This window comes from Salvelinus namaycush, chromosome 25, assembly GCF_016432855.1.
Source record: "Salvelinus namaycush isolate Seneca chromosome 25, SaNama_1.0, whole genome shotgun sequence".
Classification (NCBI taxonomy): Eukaryota; Metazoa; Chordata; class Actinopteri; order Salmoniformes; family Salmonidae; genus Salvelinus; species Salvelinus namaycush.
In genome coordinates this window covers 1,867,873-1,886,214 of record NC_052331.1, presented here as the reverse complement: position 1 = coordinate 1,886,214, position 18,342 = coordinate 1,867,873, and the positions used below count along the sequence as shown (strand labels likewise).

The following is an 18,342-nucleotide window of genomic DNA, read 5'->3' as shown; positions in this document are numbered from 1 at the left end:
CCCTACCTTAATGCTCGAACGCATTAAGAAGGAAAGAAATTACACAAATGAACTTTTAACACACCTGTTAATTGAAATGCAGTCCAGGTGTTTACCTCATGAAGCTGGTTGAGAGAATACCAAGAGTGGCTACTTTGAAGAATATAAAATATATTTTTATTTGTTTAACCATTTTTTGGTTACTACATGATTCCATATGTGTTATTTCATAGTTTTGATGTCTTCACTATTATTCTACAATGTAGAAAATAGTACAATTAAAGAAAAACCCTGGAATAGCTGTGTCCAAACTTTTGACTGGTACTGTATATCAAGTGGGAGGACTGACCACTTCATGGTATATTAATAACAGGCAGTCTGTGAGGGGGAGCGAGCTCAAGCAATGAGAGAATTAGTGTTGCAAAAGTCTGGTAACTGTCCCAAAACACACATGTTTTCCAGAAGTCCTGTTTGGAGATCCCTGGAATCAGGAGGGAATAGGTAGGACAGCCAGAATCCTCCAACTGGGAATCCTCCAATCACAGGGACAAGGAAAGAAACAGGCACACACACACACACGCACACGCACTCACACTCACACACACAAACCAACATGTTGGTTGTGGTACCTGTACAGGTTCCTTGTGTTGAGTCTTGTGTTGGGTCATATGACGGTCCAGCTGTGTGCGGTAGGCGAAGGTGTAGCTGCACTGGGAGCAGCTGAAGTTGTCCTCGCTCTTCTCGTGGCGCAGCTTGATGTGCTCCTTCAGGGCGGTGCAGCGCTTGTAGCCCCGCGAGCAGTACGGGCAGGTCAGGAGCTGGGAAAGAGCGTCTGGCGTGCCTGTGTATATAGATAGAGAGAAGGAAAATACATTAAACGCAGAAGACCACGTTTTTATGTGCCAAATCACTGAAAAGCTCTGCTATCTCTCTGAAGATAGCGTCATTATGAGTAGAAAAATAAGGTCAGAGTTTTACGGTGCAGTGATGTACCATTCTCGTCTGGGACCCTTCTATCAGCCATGCTCTTCTGCTCGTCCTCTGGAGCTTCGGGGTAGATGACCGCTGTATCCCCCTGCTGTAGCATCTCCTCTACCAGGGCATCTTTACCCCCCTCCTCCTCCTCCCCCTCTTCCCCTTCCTCCTCTTCAGAGCCACAGTCCTCCTTCACTGCAAAACAGAAACATATGGATACGTGGTTTATTATATCATGAAGCTATTGCAGGTTCAGGTTGTTTAGTATGTCTTGTGGCTCTCTCAAACATTTGTATCTACAAGGAACTCTTTGCATATAACCATAATCTGTTGACAGGTTAATGTGGACTAAAACGTCACTGCAAAATATGAGGGTCCTAAAATCATTTCAGATCTAGTCTGTAGATTGTGATTCATTTATTCCATGAGAGAATAGTTCTCCCTTCTCCCTCTGTGTGACTAGTCTCTCAGATAACCACAGTATTGTGGGAACAGTCTTCCAGACCGTGTGCAGTGTGACAGTGGACAGCTGGAGGGCGCCTCAGGGCCTCTGTAACCTCAACCAGCCTTCAACCAGCTCTCCCTTCACACGGTATAGCCATGACTGCAGTACAGCACAAGACCCTGGGCCATCTCTCTCTCTCTCTCTCACATATTACTCACAAACAAACAGACAAACAGCACGTTGGATTTCAATTACACCCGAGAACAGTGTCTAAAAGAATAACAATTCCAACCATGACCTGAAAATAATGTAAGGATCAAATGAAAACATGCATATACCAAGTTGATGTAGGCCTGTGCCTTACTAATATTGAACAAAGTGAAAGTGTGAAAGGTTAACCATAACCACATATTAGTGTAAAACTCACTGCTCCATGCCTTCACAATGACTGACTCTTTCCATCTAATAAGGTGGCACGAGAGCCCTACAAGCTGACGAAGGCTGTCATCAAAACACGTCCGATTGACCTCTGCTGCTGCTAAAGAACATAAAATACTATTCCAGTGAGTGCAGGTTTTCCTTTTCTCTGGCCCAGGTCAGGAAGGTCTGCCTGCCATTAGAGTTAGTAGGACTGCCACATGGACATCCAAACTGAGATCTCCACCGGCAGCACCCTTCCCTCCACTCCTCCCCTCACTTCTTTGTCTCCTCCTTTTTTCTTCTCCAGTGACTCCTTCTCTCCTCCTCCTCTCCTTTATCCTCTCCTTCTCACGCCACTCCAATAGGAAAACACCCCACTAAACATTCCTTCCCAGCCCCACTAACACCTCACTAAACCTTCCTTCCCAGCCCCACTAACACCCCACTAAACATTCCTTCCCAGCCCCACTAACACCCCACTAAACATTCCTTCCCAGCCCCACTAACACCTCACTAAACCTTCCTTCCCAGCCCCACTAACACCTCACTAAACCTTCCTTCCCAGCCCCACTAACACCCCACTAAACCTTCCTTCCCAGCTCCACTAACACCCCACTAAACCTTCCTTCCCAGCCCCACTAACACCTCACTAAACCTTCCTTCCCAGCCCCACTAACACCCCACTAAACCTTCCTTCCCAGCTCCACTAACACCCCACTAAACCTTCCTTCCCAGCCCCACTAACACCTCACTAAACCTTCCTTCCCAGCTCCACTAACACCCCACTAAACCTTCCTTCCCAGCCCCACTAACACCCCACTTAACCTTCCTTCCCAGCTCCACTAACACCCCACTAAACCTTCCTCCCCAGCCCCACTAACACCCCACTAAACATTCCTTCCCAGCCCCACTAACACCCCACTAAACTTTCCTTCCCAGCCCCACTAACCCCCCACTAAACGTTCCATCCCAGCATCACCTCTCCAACTCTCTAACCACCAACCCACCCTCTACTGCGGACACAACTGTAACATTTTCCTTGCAGACCTGTACTCCCCACGAGACCTGTAAATTGAAATGCATTCCAGGTGACTACCTCATGAAGCTGGTTTAGAGAATGCCAAGAGTGTGCAAAGCCATCATCAAGGCAAAGGGTGGCTACTTTGAAGAATCTCAAATATAAAATATATTTTCACTTGTTTAACACTTTTTTGGTTATTACATGATTCCATATGTGTTATTTCCTCGTCTTGATGTCTTCACTATTATTCTACAATGTAGAAAATAGTGAAAATAAAGAAAAAAATGAGTAGGTGTGTCCAAACTTTTGACTGACACTGTAGCTCTACCGTATAGCCTTTCTTCTTAGTAACACCGTAGTAACAGATGCAGATCACATATGTTACAACAACCAATAGGCAATCCCTTAGCCAGCCACATGAAAGGATGCAGTCAATTCTTTCACGCCCTTAGTTCTACTGCACTACAGACATTGGTTCATTGAAAGTCTAAGGATAAAAGAGAAACTCTGAGAAACTTGAGCACAGGTATTGTAGTGTTCACACGGTGTTATTATTCTGTTCTACACCTCCTGTCTCAATATTGGACTCCCACCACACTTATGACACACTCACGTACTTACAAGCCTTAACCAGCTTGACAAAACTGCGTGTTAGAGAGAGAGAGAGAGAGAGAGAGAGAGAGAGAGATATAACTTCTAACGCGAGTGGGGCAGGTGTGGCTTCATGACAATGATCAAGAGCAGTCGCTCACCAATTTCACAGCTCCAACGCAGTTACAATTCCGACACGCCAAAACATCGGCTATGCGGGTGTCGGCTATCGCCGGTTAACGCTTGATCTGACTGAATCTAGGCCTTCGAGACAATAACGCGGTCATTAAGGTTGTTTAAAATGTGACACTAGCGAGGAATGTGACCTGTGTGTGTGTTTGACCTGAGGATGCAATGATACACAGCTCTGCTCTACCCCCTTCACCACCCTTCCTCCACTTCCTCTAATTAACACAACATACTCTGCTCAAACTGGCCTCAGGGCACACACACGCTCACACACACGACCGCACACATAACTTGGTTATGATGAGTAACGAAAGGGAGCTTTTCTTCCTGTATACCGCTCTGTGGGAATTCTCCGACATTTTATATAAAGTTGATTTGATAGAATCCAACCTGAGAGAGAAACTGAGTTCCCATGGATGGGTTTCATGTTTGGTAGCAGGGATAAGATAAGAAGACACTAGATTCTAGTATGACTGACAGTCAGAGCTACAGTTTAAAGTCTCAGTGGATCCACTCAGTGGATCGCTTAATACGACAAACTTCTGCAGGTAGCTATAGCGTTGCCATGGGGATGAAGCATTTTAAACGGTGCCAGGACCTGTGCCAGGAGGCCCTGGCCCTTCCTGCTGAGAGCAGCCCAGAGAGGGACAGGTGCAGCTTGAGAGAGAAGATTCTGCCATAGAATTAGAATAAAGTAGAACGGACATCCCCATTCACCAGCCACAATTGCCATGGTCAGAGCTTCTGCCCCCGTTCTACTCATTCTAATTCTATGGGCTCTGCTGCTAAAGGCCGTCTCATAAAAGAAGGGGAGGAGCCCAGGCTACAGGACTCCTGCTAACCCTCAATCCTTTCACTTCCCATGACCTCATTTTTTACCAGCTCTCCAAAACAATCCTCCTCTCTCTGCCTCTCCCTCTTTCTCTTACTCTCTCGCTATCTTCCTTTCTCTATTTTACTCTCCTTCTCTTTCTCTCTCCCCCTCACTCTCTGAGCTCATTCTTCAGAGACCTCTGAGTATTTCCTTCCACATTCTTTAATTATGAGGCTTGATCTCTCTGTGAATCATCAGACTTGAGTAATTCCCATTGAAATACAAAAATGAACGGCAGCAGTCAAAGCCTCAATGGAAAATGTTCTATTTCAGTGAGGAGGAACACAGTAAATCATCAGACCTCGGTTCAAATACTATTTTTAAATACTTTATCTGCGCTTGATTGAGCTTGCCTGGTGCAATGGCACTAATAGAATCGTTGAAAAGGTGAAAACCCTGCCCATCTGGCACTCCAGGTAGGCTAGAACAAACACTCAAAGTATTTGATAGATTTCAAATAGTATTTGAACCCACCCAGGTCTGAATAGCGTATGGTGCACCACTGTTTAGGCTTTCCTACACCGCGCTACAACATTTCACACGGACCCAACTGAATGTACAACCCAACATGGGTCCAACTGCAATGTAAAACATGTACTGTATATAGAACCCCACATAAAAAAATGCTATAATATACTATGGTATAAATACTAGTATTCACTGTAGTGTTTCTGCAGACTTTACTGTAGTATTTATTTACTGCCGTATACTGTAGTATTTACAGTTAGCTACAGTATAAATACTGTAGTGAAATAAAACTGTAGTGTATTCTATAGTAATACGTGTAGTCTTTTGTGGATTGTCTACTGAACCAAAAAATGTACGCAACATGTAAAGTGTTGGTCCCATTTTTCATGAGTTGAAATAAAAGATCCCAGAAATTTTCCATATGCACAAAAAACATATTTCTCTCAAATTGTGTGCACAAATTTGTTTACATCCCTGTTAGTGAGCATTCCTACTTTGCCAAGATAATCCATCCACTTGACAGGTGTGGCACATCAAAAAGCTGATTAAACAGCATGATCATTACGCAGGTGCAACTTGTTCTGGGAACAATAAAGGGACTCTAGAATGTGCAGTTTTGTCACACAACACAATGCCACAGATGTCTGAAGCTTTTAGGGAACATGCAATTGGCATACTGACTGCAAGAATGTCCACCAGAGCTGCTGGCAGAGAATGTAATGTTTAATTCTCTACCAGAAGCCACCTCTAATGTCGTTTTAGAAAATTAAACAGTACATCCAACCGGCCTCACAACCGCAGACCATGTGTAACCATGCCAGTCCAGGACCTCCACATCCGGCTTCTTCACCTGCGGGATCGTCTGAGATCAGCCACCCGGATAGCTGGTGAAACTGAGGATTATTTCTGTCTGTAATAAAACCCTTTTGTGGGGAAAAACTTGGCTAGGCCTGGCTCCCAAGTGGCCGCGCACCTGCCCAGTCATCCATTGATAAGGTCGTAACGAATTTATTTAAATTGACTGATTTCCTTATATGAACTGTAACTCAGTAAAATCGTTGAAATTGTTGCATGTTGCAATTCTATTTTTGTTCAGAATAGTATACTGTAGTATTTAGTCTAATGTTTTTGCAGACTGCAGTATACTGTAGCATTTACTGTAATGTTTTTGCGGACTTCAGTATACTGTAGCATTTACTGTAGTGTTTTTGCAGACTTCAGTATACTGTAGCATTTACTGTAGTGTTTTTGCAGACTTCAGTATACAGTAGCATTTACTGTAATGTTTTTGCGGACTTCAGTATACAGTAGCATTTACTGTAATGTTTTTGCGGACTTCAGTATACAGTAGCATTTACTGTAATGTTTTTGCGGACTTCAGTATACAGTAGCATTTACTGTAGTGTTTTTGCGGACTTCAGTATACTGTAGCATTTACTGTAGTGTTTTTGCAGATTGCAGTATACTGTACATTTACTGTAGTGTTTTTGCGGACTTCAGTATACTGTACATTTACTGTAGTGTTTTTGCGGACTTCAGTATACTGTAGCATTTACTGTAGTGTTTTTGCGGACTTCAGTATACTGTACATTTACTGTAGTGTTTTTGCGGACTTCAGTATACTGTAGCATTTACTGTAGTGTTTTTGCAGACTTCAGTTTACTGTACATTTACTGTAGTGTTTTTGCAGACTTCAGTTTACTGTACATTTACTGTAGTGTTTTTGCAGACTTCAGTTTACTGTAGTGTTTTTGCGGACTTCAGTTTACTGTACATTTACTGTAGTGTTTTTGCAGACTTCAGTTTACTGTAGTGTTTTTGTGGACTTCACTTTACTGTAGCATTTACTGTAGTGTTTTTGCAGATTGCAGTTTACTGTACATTTACTGTAGTGTTTTTGCAGATTGCAGTTTACTGTACATTTACTGTAGTGTTTTTGCAGACTGCAGTATACTGTAGCATTTACTGTAGTGTTTTTGCAGACTGCAGTTTACTGTAGCATTTACTGTAGTGTTTTTGCAGACTGCAGTTTACTGTAGCATTTACTGTAGTGTTTTTGCAGACTGCAGTATACTGTAGCATTTACTGTAGTGTTTTTGCAGACTGCAGTATACTGTAGCATTTACTGTAGTGTTTTTGCAGACTTCAGTATACAGTAGCATTTACTGTAGTGTTTTTGCAGACTGCAGTTTACTGTAGCATTTACTGTAGTGTTTTTGCAGACTGCAGTATACTGTAGCATTTACTGTAGTGTTTTTGCAGACTGCAGTATACTGTAGCATTTACTGTAGTGTTTTTGCAGACTGCAGTATACTGTAGCATTTACTGTAGTGTTTTTGCAGACTGCAGTATACTGTAGCATTTACTGTAGTGTTTTTGCAGACTGCAGTATACTGTAGCATTTACTGTAGTGTTTTTGCAGACTGCAGTATACTGTAGCATTTACTGTAGTGTTTTTGCAGACTGCAGTATACTGTAGCATTTACTGTAGTGTTTTTGCAGATTGCAGTTTACTGTAGCATTTACTGTAGTGTTTTTGCAGACTGCAGTATACTGTAGCATTTACTGTAGTGTTTTTGCAGACTGCAGTATACTGTAGCATTTACTGTAATGTTTTTGCGAACATTACTGTTGTATTAACTATAGTGTTTTTGTTTTATTATCTTTGACATAGAAGTGAGGAAACCGACTGGAGAAATAGTAAGAGCACATTTTCCACAACCTGTAGGTAGGTAGAACTTGTGCATAAACAGATATTTCAGCGCTTCTGCTCTTTTCGATAACCTGTAGGGAACACAATATATGGTCCATACTTGGCATGTATGTTTCTCACTTATGGGTGGCACTAATTTGAATATGGGGAAGGGGAATGGCCAGGGAATACAGTATGCTAATTAAATACTGTAGTATTTACTATAGTTAAAAAAAACAGTAGTGTTTTTGCAGACATTACTGTACATAGTGTTTTTGAGTGAATAATACTATATTATTTACTATAGTATTCTACAAAATTCTATAGTAAGTTCTACACATGATCGAGGGATACTACTGCGTGTTATATAGTAAAGTGTAGTATTTGTCATGTGGGACACTGCATCCAGAGTCGCATAGTAAACAGTTGTAACAGGGTGTCAGAGGGCGCTATAGCTGTGCATTAGAGCACAATGTGAAGTCTACTGAGTGGAGAAGTTTATGTATTGTAGGTTTATTGTTTTGTTTATTATGATCCTGTCACGTTCCTGACCTGTTTTCTGTTGTTTTTGTATTTGTTTAGTATGGTCAGGGCGTGAGTTGGGGTGGGCAGTCTATGTTTTTTGTTTCTTGTTTAGGTTCATGGTTAATTAGCCTTATATGGTTTTCAATCAGGGGCAGGTGTTTGACGTTTCCTCTGATTGAGAACCATATTAAGGTAGGCTGTTCTCACTGTTTGTTTGTGGGTGATTGTCTTCCGTGTCAGTGTTTGTACCACACGGGACTGTTCGTTTGTGTAGTCTGTTCCTGTTCGTGCGTTCTTCGTTGTTTGTTAAGTTCTCATGTTCAGGTCGGTCTACGTCGTTTTGTTATTTTGTAATTTATTCAAGTGTGCTTCGTGTTCGTCTTGTCTTAATAAATTCATTCATTATGTCTACACACCTCGCTGCGTTTTGGTCCGATCCTTGCTCCTCCTCGTCTGAGGAGGAGAACGACTTAGACAACCGTTACAGAATCACCCACCAACAAAGGATCAAGCAGCGGGGTAACGGGCGGCAGCGACAGCAGCAGCGATCGCAGGATTTCTGGACATGGGAGGAAATACTGGACGGTAAAGGACCATGGGCAAAACCTGGAGAATATCGCCGCCCTCGTGAAGAGCTGGAGGCAGCTAAAGCCGAGAGGCGGCGGTATGAGGAGGCAGCACGGAAGCAGGAGCAAAATCTGGATTACACTACGTGGGAGGAGATCGACAGGTGGGCGATCGACCCAGGGAGAATGCCGGAGCCCACCAAAGATTCTCTGGCGCAGTGTGAGGAGGGATACCGGCGAATGGAGGCAGCACGACGACGCGGTAGGAAGCCTGTAAGTCAAGCCCAAAAATTTCTTGGGGGGGGGCTAAAGGGTAGTGTGGCGAAGGCAGGTAGGAGACCTGCGCCAACTTCCCGATCTTACCGTGGAGAGCGAGAGTACGGGCAGACACCGTGTTATGCGGTAGAGCGCACGGTGTCTCCTGTACGTGTGCATAGCCCGGTGCGGGTTATTCCACCTCCCCGCACTGGCAGGGCTAGATTGAGCATTGAGCCAAGTGCCATGAAGCCGGCTCAACATATCTGGCCTCCAGTACGTCTCCTTGGGCCGGTGTACATGGCACCAGCCTTACGCATGGTGTCCCCGGTTCGCCAACACAGCCCAGTGCGGGTTATTCCACCTCCCCGCACTGGTTGGGCTACGGGGAGCATTCAACCAGGTAAGGTTGGGCAGGCTCAGTGCTCAAGGGAGCCAGTACGCCTGCACGGTCCGGTATATCCGGCGCCACCTCCCTGCCCCAGCCCAGTACCACCAGTGCCTACACCACGCACCAGGCCTACAGTGCGCCTCAGCCGGCCAGAGTCTGCCGTCTGGCCAGCGGCGCCTGAACTGCCCGTCTGCCAAGCGCCGCCTGCGCTGTCCGTCTGTACTGAGCCTTCAAAGCCGCCCGTCTGTCCTGAGCCTTCAAAGCCGCCCGTCTGTCCTGAGCCTTCAAAGCCGCCCGTCTGTCCTGAGCCTTCAAAGACGCCCGTCTGTCCTGAGCCTTCAGAGCCGTCCGCCAGACAGGAGCCGCTAGAGCCGTCCGCCAGACAGGAACCGCTAGAGCCGTCCGCCAGACAGGAGCCGCTAGAGCCGTCCGCCAGACAGGAGCCGCTAGAGCCGTCCGCCAGACAGGAGCCGCTAGAGCCGTCCGCCAGACAGGAGCCGCTAGAGCCGTCCGCCAGACAGGAGCCGCTAGAGCCTTCCGCCAGACAGGAGCAGCCAGAGCCTTCCGCCAGACAGGAACAGCCAGAGCCTTCCGCCAGTCATGAGCTGCCCTCCAGTCATGAGCTGCCCTCCAGTCATGAGCTGCCCTCCAGTCATGAGCTGCCCTCCAGTCCGGAGCTGCCACTAGTCCGGAGCGACCATTCAGTCCAGAGCTGCCTCTCTGTCCGGAGCTGCCTTTCAGTCCGGAGTTGCCCCTCTGTCCTGAGCTACCTCTCTGTCCTGAGCTACCTCTCTGTCCTGAGCTACCTCTCTGTCCTGAGCTACCTCTCTGTCCTGGGCTACCTCTCTGTCCTGAGCTACCTCTCTGTCCTGAGATATCTCCTCTATCTAGGGGGGACCTTTGTGAAGGTTCCTAGACCAGGGTCGGGGGCGAGGGTCGCCACTCAAAGGACGCTAAGGAGGGGGACAAAGACAATGGTGGAGTGGTGTCCTCGTCCTGCGCCGGAGCCGCCACCGCGGACAGATGCCCACCCAGACCCTCCCCTAGATTTTTAGGTGGTGCGCCCGGAGTTCGCACCTTGAGGGGGGGGGGGGTTCTGTCACGTTCCTGACCTGTTTTCTGTTGTTTTTGTATTTGTTTAGTATGGTCAGGACGTGAGTTGGGGTGGGCAGTCTATGTTATTTGTTTCTTTTTTAGGTTCATGGTTAATTAGCCTTATATGGTTCTCAATCAGGGGCAGGTGTTTGACGTTTCCTCTGATTGAGAACCATATTAAGGTAGGCTGTTCTCACTGTTTGTTTGTGGGTGATTGTCTTCCGTGTCAGTGTTTGTACCACACGGGACTGTTTCGTTTGTGTAGTCTGTTCCTGTTCGTGCGTTCTTCGTTGTTTGTTAAGTTCTCATGTTCAGGTCGGTCTACGTCGTTTTGTTATTTTGTAATTTATTCAAGTGTGCTTCGTGTTCGTCTTGTCTTAATAAATTCATTCATTATGTCTACACACCTCGCTGCGTTTTGGTCCGATCCATGCTCCTCCTCGTCTGAGGAGGAGAACGACTTAGACAACCGTTACAGATCCCGATTAGCTACTGCACATGCAGCAGCTACGCTTCCTGGGGTCCACATAAAATGTATAAATGACAAAGTACAGAACAGTTATAGAACATAACAAAATAAGATGCATTAAATTCCCCCCAACATAAATAAGAGTTATATATTTGAAAGACATATATTCATATATACAGTTGAAGACTGAAGTTTACATAAACCTTAGCCAAATACATTTAAACTCAGTTTTTCACCATTCCTGACATTTAATCCTAGTAAAAAATCCCTGTCTTAGGTCAGTTAGGATTCCCACTTTATTTTAAGAATGTAAAATGTGGAATAATAGTAGAGAGAATGATTTACTTCAGCTTTTATTTCTTTCATCACATTCCCAGTGGGTCAGAAGTTTACATACACTCAATTAGTATTTGGTAGCATTGCCTTTAAATTATTTAACTTGGGTCAAACGTTTCGGGTAGCCTTCCACAAGTGTCCCACAATAAGTTGGGTGAATTTTGGCCCATTCCTCCTGACAGCTGGTGTAACTGAGTCAGGTTTGTAGGCCTCCTTGCTCGCACACGCTTTTTCAGTTCTGCCCACAAATTTTCTATGGGATTGAGGTCAGGGCTTGTGATGTCCACTCCAATACCTTGACTTTGTTGTCCTTAAGCCATTTTGCCAAAACTTTGGAAGTATGCTTGAGGTCATTGTCCATGTGGAAGACCCATTTGAGACCAAGATTTAACTTTAAATCTTGACCAAGATTTAACATGACTGATGTCTTGAGATGTTGCTTCAATATATCCACATAATTTTCCTGCCTCATGATGCCATCTATTTTGTGAAGTGCACCAGTCCCTCCTACAGCAAAGCACACCCACAACATGATGCTGCCACCCCCGTGCTTCACGGTTGGGATGGTGTTCTTTGGCTTGCAAACCTCCCCCTTTTTCCTTCAAACATAACAATGGTCATTATGGCCAAACAGTTCCATTTTTGTTTCATCAGACCAGAGGACAGTTCTCCAAAAAGTACAAGCTTTGTCCCCATGTGCAGTTGCAAACCGTAGTCTGGCTTTTTTATGGTGGTTTTGGAGCAGTGGCTTCATCCTTGCTGAGCGGCCTTTCAGGTTATGTCGATATAGGACTCGTTTTACTGTGGATATAGATACTTTTGCACCTGTTTCCTCCAGCATTGTCACAAGGTCCTTTGCTGTTGTTCTGGGATTGATTTGCACTATTCGCACCAAAGTACGTTCATCTCTAGGAGACAGAATGCGTCTCCTTCCTGAGCGTTATGCTGCGTGGTCCCATGGTGTTTATACTTGCATACTATTGTTTGTACAGATGAACGTTGTACCTTCAGGCGTTTGGAAATTGCTCCCAAGGATGAACCAGACTTGTGGAGGTCTACAATGTCTTTTTGGAGGTCTTGGCTGATTTCTTCAGATTTTCCCATGATGTCAAGCAAAGAGGCACTGAGTTTGAAGGTAAGTCTTGAAATAAATCCACAGGTACACCTCCAATTGATTCAAATGATGTCAATTAGCCTATCAGAAGCTTCTAAAGCCATGGCATAATTTTCTGTAATTTTCCAAGCTGTTTAAAGGCACAGTTGACTTAGTGTATGTAAACGTCTTACCAACTGGAATTGTGATACAGTGAATTATAAGTGAAATAATCTGTCTGTAAACAATTGTTGGAAAAATTACTTGTGTCATGCACAAAGTAGATGTCCTAACCGACTTGCCAAAACAATAGTTTGTTAACAATACATTTGTGGAGTGGTTGAAAAAATAGTTTTAATGACTCCAACCTAAGTGTATGTAAACTTCCGACTTCAATTGTACATATTCACAGTTTTGTATACAGTACAGTTGTCACGCCTGCACACGCCTCTCCCTCTCTGGCGCTCGAGGGCACCAGGCTGCCCTTCATTACGCACAACTGTCACCATCATGACGCGCATTAGCACTCACCTGGACTCCTTCACTTTGTTGATTGCCTTCCCTATTTCTGTCTGTTCCTCCATTGGTTCCCTGTGTCAGCATTGATGTCGTTATGTGTTCACATCCAGATGCTGTCCTGTCCTGTTCCATGTCCATTGCTATTAAATGTTCACTCCCTGTACCTGCTTCTCGTTTACCAGTGTCAATAATTACAGAATGCTGACACCACAAAAATAATCATCAGGTAGTTTTTGTTTTTGCTTTGGTTTTTGACGTCGGGTCCAGGTGCCATCGCCGAGGGAACCGGGGGTGCCTCAGCTAGCTCGTCGGGCTTCCACACCGTAGCTGGCTCGAGAGGTCTTCTTGCCTCGGTGGGCTCGGCAGGCGCCCACCCCACGTTACACTTCAGTCCGGCCATCAAGCTCTCACACCTCAGCCGGCTCGCAAGGCTCCCATGTCTCTGCCGGTTCGGTGGGCTTCTATGCCCCAACTGGCTTGTCCAGCGTCCATGCCTCGGCCGGCCCGTCAGGCTTGCCCAGTCGGGATGCCGGGTGGCGCCCCTAGAGATGGGGGTACTGTCACACCTGCACCCGCTCTCCCTCTCTGTCCCTCATTACGCACACCTGTCACCATCATTACGCACGTCGGCGCTTATTGGACTCACCTGGACTCCTTCAGGTTGATTGCCTTCGCTATTTCTGTCTGTTCCTCCATTGGTTCCCTGTGTTAGCATTAATGTCGTTATGTGTTCATGTCCAGACGCTGTCCTATCCTGTTCCATGTCCGTTGCTCATTAAATGTTCACTCCCTGTACCTGCTTCTCGTCTACCAGCGTCGATCCTTACAACAGTTAAATTAGATCTTTAGAAAGAGAAGAGGCGCAGTGGTGCAATAATTTTTTCAATAAAAAAAAAAACGTACATTTGTTTTTTTTCTGCGTAACCTCTGGTGGCAGAGCATTCCACGACGACATACATATGCTCTATACATAACTGAGCTACGCATTACATCTGTTTTGGTTTGGGCACCGTGAAGAAGCCCATAGTGACGTGTCTGGTGGGGTATGTATGTCTGTTTTTACGCACATCTGCTACACATCATTACGCACACCTGCTCCCCATCATTACGCACACCTGGACCTCATTATCACCTTGATTACTCTCCCTTCATTTAGCCTTCAGTAGCCTCAGTCATCAGGCTGTATTGGTTTTGTCTCATTCAGTACGCGTCTCCTGTTTTTGTTTATCTGTCTTTTATTATTATTAAACTCACCTTCTGCACCTGCTTCCTGACTCCCAGCGTATCCATTACAACATAGACATTTTTGCCTCTTGTAACACGAGTGACAAATCATTTGTAAAAATAGAGAAGAGTAACGGCCCAAGGAAATTGCCCTGAGGGATACCGCACCGTACATATCTAATGTTGGAGAAGCTTCCATTGAAGAATGCTATTGGATAAGTAGTTCTCCAACAATGTGATGGCAGGTGATGTAAAGCCATAACAATACAGCTCCAACTATCATTTTATTATCAATTTATTTTAGCCAATCCTCTGTCATCTGAGTCAGTGCAGTATGAGTAGAAGGCCCTTCCTTATATGCATGCTGAAAGTCAGCTGTTAGAGCCAGCAAAGGGTTCTTTACTATTTTTAGGTAGTGAAATGACTTTAGCCTCCTTCCTCGCCTGTGGACACACACTCCTTTAGGCTTTGGTTAAAGACATGGCAAATAAGGGTGGCAATACAGTCAGTCTGCTACCATTTTGAATAGTTTCCCATCTAGGTTGTCTATACCTGGTGGCTTATCATTACTAACGGATAAAAATAATTTCCCCACCTCTTCCACACAAACTTGACCAAATTAAAAACAGCAATCGTTCTCATCCATTATTAAATCTTCAATACACAAATATGATGGTTCACTGTTCATTTCACTTCTCAGTTTGTCCACTTCCAGTGAAATAGTCATTGAAATGATTGGCTATATCAAAAGGTATTGTTATAAATGACCCATCATGAACGATGGAGATGAATTGGGTTTTCTGCCCATAATATAATTTAAGGTGCTCCAAAGTCATTTATCTTGTTTTGGTAATATAATATACATATATTAGTTTAGTCACTGTCAATTGAGACATGTTGTATGTCAAACAATCAGCTGTTCTATATAATACTGTACACTTTGTTGAATTTGTTCTGGATTTGGGGACTGTGAAAAGACCCCTGGTGGCATGTCTGGTGGGGTAAGTGTGTGTGTCAGAGCTGTGTGTAAGTTGACTATGCAAACAATTAGGGATTTTCAACACATTAATGCTCCTTATAAAAAGAAGAAGTGATGCAGTCAGTCTCTCCTCAACTCTTAGCCAAGAGAGACTGGCATGCATAGTATTTATATCAGACCTCTGATTACAATGAAGAGCATGCCGCTCTGTTCTGGGCCAGCTGTAGCTTAACTAGGTCTTTCCTTGCAGCACTCGACCACACGACTGGACAATAATCAAGATTAGACAAAACTAGAGCCTACAGAACTTGCTTTCTGGAGTGTGGTGTCCAAAAAGCAGAGCATCTTCTTAGTACGGACAGACCTCTCCACATCTTTACAACCATTGAATCTATGTTTTTACCATGACAGTTTACAATCTAAGGTAACGCAAAGTAATTGAGTCTACTCAACTTGTTCAACAGCCACACCATTCATTACCAGATTCAGCTGAGGTCTAGAACTTAGGGAATGATACAATGCAACAGGAGATAGTTGGTGGGAAAGAGAGATAAAGAGATAGAGAGAGAGATGGGTTGTTGTGGAGGGAGGCCATCTGAGGGGACCTTAACCCAATGCAGCCAGGGTCTGTGACTAAATCTAGAGATTATGTGTGTGTGAGTGTCTGCGTGGGATAGTGATTTAACAGCTGCCTCCAGATCCAATGACCTTTCACCCTTACTTTCTGATCGTTAAGATCAGGCCCCAGTCAGCTTCCTGTCTCCTCTGTACAGAGAGACATCACAGAAAGGCATTTCACTGTATCACAGATAGGCATTTCACTGTATTTGTGCACTTGAAACAGTGCCCGCTTCCAAAATGGCACCCTATTCCCTATTTAGCGCACTACTTTCGACCAGAGCCCATAGGGACCATAGGACCGGGCCTAAGGTATTGTATTATATAATGAATAGGATGCCACTTGGGACGCCATCACTTCTCTGGGACACAGCCACTTTTTAGACTGTAAATAGCTGTCGATGACTAATTACCATGTTTAACTCTCTGGAGCTTCCGGAGAAAGGCAGGTCATACACAGTCAGGGATTTTAGCATGTAAATCCTGGAGGGGCAAATAACAACAACAAAAACTTTTATAGCTGCATGCCAGCAAGCCCACTACACAACGCAACACATTAATTGCACTACAACGGTGACAAATGATGCCCACATACTGTTAGGGCCTACATTAAGTTGTCCCAACAGCAGAGTCCCAACAGCATTCCCAACACTTTACCACTGCTACACCTGTCTATTAGCGGAGCCTTGTCTAGCAGCGAAACAGTTCATTTTATTGATTTATTTCACCTTTATTTAACCAGGTAGGCCAGTTGAGAACAAGTTCTCATTTACAACTGCGACCTGGCCAAGATAAAGCAAAGCAGTGCGGCAAAAACAACAGCACAGAGTTACACTTGAACAAAGGTACAGTCAATAACACAAAAGAAAAGAAAAATAGAAAAATCTATGTACAGTGTGTGCAAATGTAGAAGAGTAGGGAGGTAGGCAATAAATAGGCCATAGAGGCGAAATAATTACAATTTAGAATTAATACTGGAGTGGTAGATGTGCAGATGATGAATGTGCAAGTAGAGAAACTGGGGTGCAAAAGAGCAAGAGGGTAAGAAATAATATGGGTGGGCTATTTACAGATGGGCTGTGTACAGGTACAGTGATCGGTAAGCTGCTCAGACAGCTGATGCTTAAAGTTAGGGAGGGAGATGTAAGACTCCAGCTTCAGAGATTTTTGCAATTCGTTCCAGTCGTTGGCAACAGAAAACTGTAAGGAAGGGCGGCCAAAGGAAGTGTTGGCTTTGGGGATGACCAGTGAAAAATACCTGTTGGAGCACGTGCTACGGGTGTTGCTTTGGTGACCAGTGAGCTGAGATAAAGCGGGGCTTTACCTAGCAAAGACTTATAGATGACCTGGAGCCAGTGGGTTTGGCGACGGATATGTAGCGAGGGCCAGCCAACGAGAGCATACAGTTCGTAGTGATGGGTAGTATATGGGGCTTTGGTGATAAAACGGATGGCACTGTGATAGACTACATCCAGTTTGCTGAGTAGAGTGTTGGGGGCTATTTTGTAAATGACATCACCGAAGTCAAGGATCGGTAGGATAGTCAGTTTTACGAGGGTATGTTTGGCGGCATGAGTGAAGGAGGCTTAGTTGTGAAATAGGAAGCCAATTCTAGATTTAATTTTGGATTGGAGTTGCTTAATGTGAGTCTGTAAGGAGAGTTTACAGTCTAACTAGACACCTAGGTATTCATAGTTGTCCACATATTCTAGGTCAGAACCGTCCAGACAAGTGATGCTAGTCGGGCAGGAGGGTGCAGGCAGCAATCGGTTGAAGAACATGCACATAGTTTTACTAGCATTTAAAAGCAGTCGGAGGCCACGGAAGGAGTGTTGTATGGCGTGGAAGCTTGTTTGGAGGTTTGTTAATAACCTGTTTGGGATAAGGGGCAGCATTTTCACTTTTGGATGAAAAGCGTGCCCAGAGTAAACTGCCTCCTACTCAGTCCCAGATGCGAATATATGCATATTATTAGTAGTATTGGATAGAAAACACTGTGAAGTTTCTAAAACTGTTTGAATAATGTCTGTGAGTATAACAGAACTCATATGGCAGGCGAAAACCTGAGAAAAATCCAAACCGGAAGTGGGAACGTTTGTAGTTTTTGAAAGCTTGGCCTATCGAATACACAGTGTCTATGGGGTCATTCTGCATATCCTAAGGCTTCCATTAGATGTCAACCGTCTTTAGAAACTTGTTTGAGGCTTCTACTGTAAAGGAGGGGCTCATAAGTGCTCTTTGAGTGAGTGGTCTGGCAGAGTGCCACAAACTCTGACGCTCGTTCACGTGAGTGGTAGCTCTCGTTCCATGGCTTTTCTACAGACAAAGGATTTCTCCGGTTGTACCATTATTGAAGATTTATGCTAAAAACATCCTAAAGATTGATTCTATACATCGTTTGAAATGTTTCTACGGTCTGTAACAGAACTTTTGGACTTTGTCTGGACGTAGTGCTCACGCCTCATGAAGATGGATTACTGGGCTGAACATGCTAACAACAAGGAGGAATTTGGACATAAATGACGAACTTTATCAAACAAATCCAACATTTATGTTGGAACTGGGATTCCTGGGAGTGCATTCTAATGAAGATCATCAAAGGTAAGTGAATATTTATA

The 18,342-nt window shown here is 44.5% G+C and overlaps 1 protein-coding gene across 1 annotated transcript in view; it reads right to left on the bottom strand.

Moving 5' to 3' along the window:
- Positions 1 to 18,342, bottom strand: part of LOC120020515 (zinc finger E-box-binding homeobox 1-like) — a 121,622-nt gene that overhangs the window by 35,462 nt on the left and 67,818 nt on the right. The window contains exons 3-4 of the mRNA XM_038964218.1: positions 973 to 1,149; positions 609 to 820 (exon numbers count right to left, since the gene is read on the bottom strand). Coding sequence (XP_038820146.1) covers positions 609 to 820; positions 973 to 1,149 — 389 coding nt within the window. The remainder of the gene's footprint in view (positions 1 to 608; positions 821 to 972; positions 1,150 to 18,342) is intronic.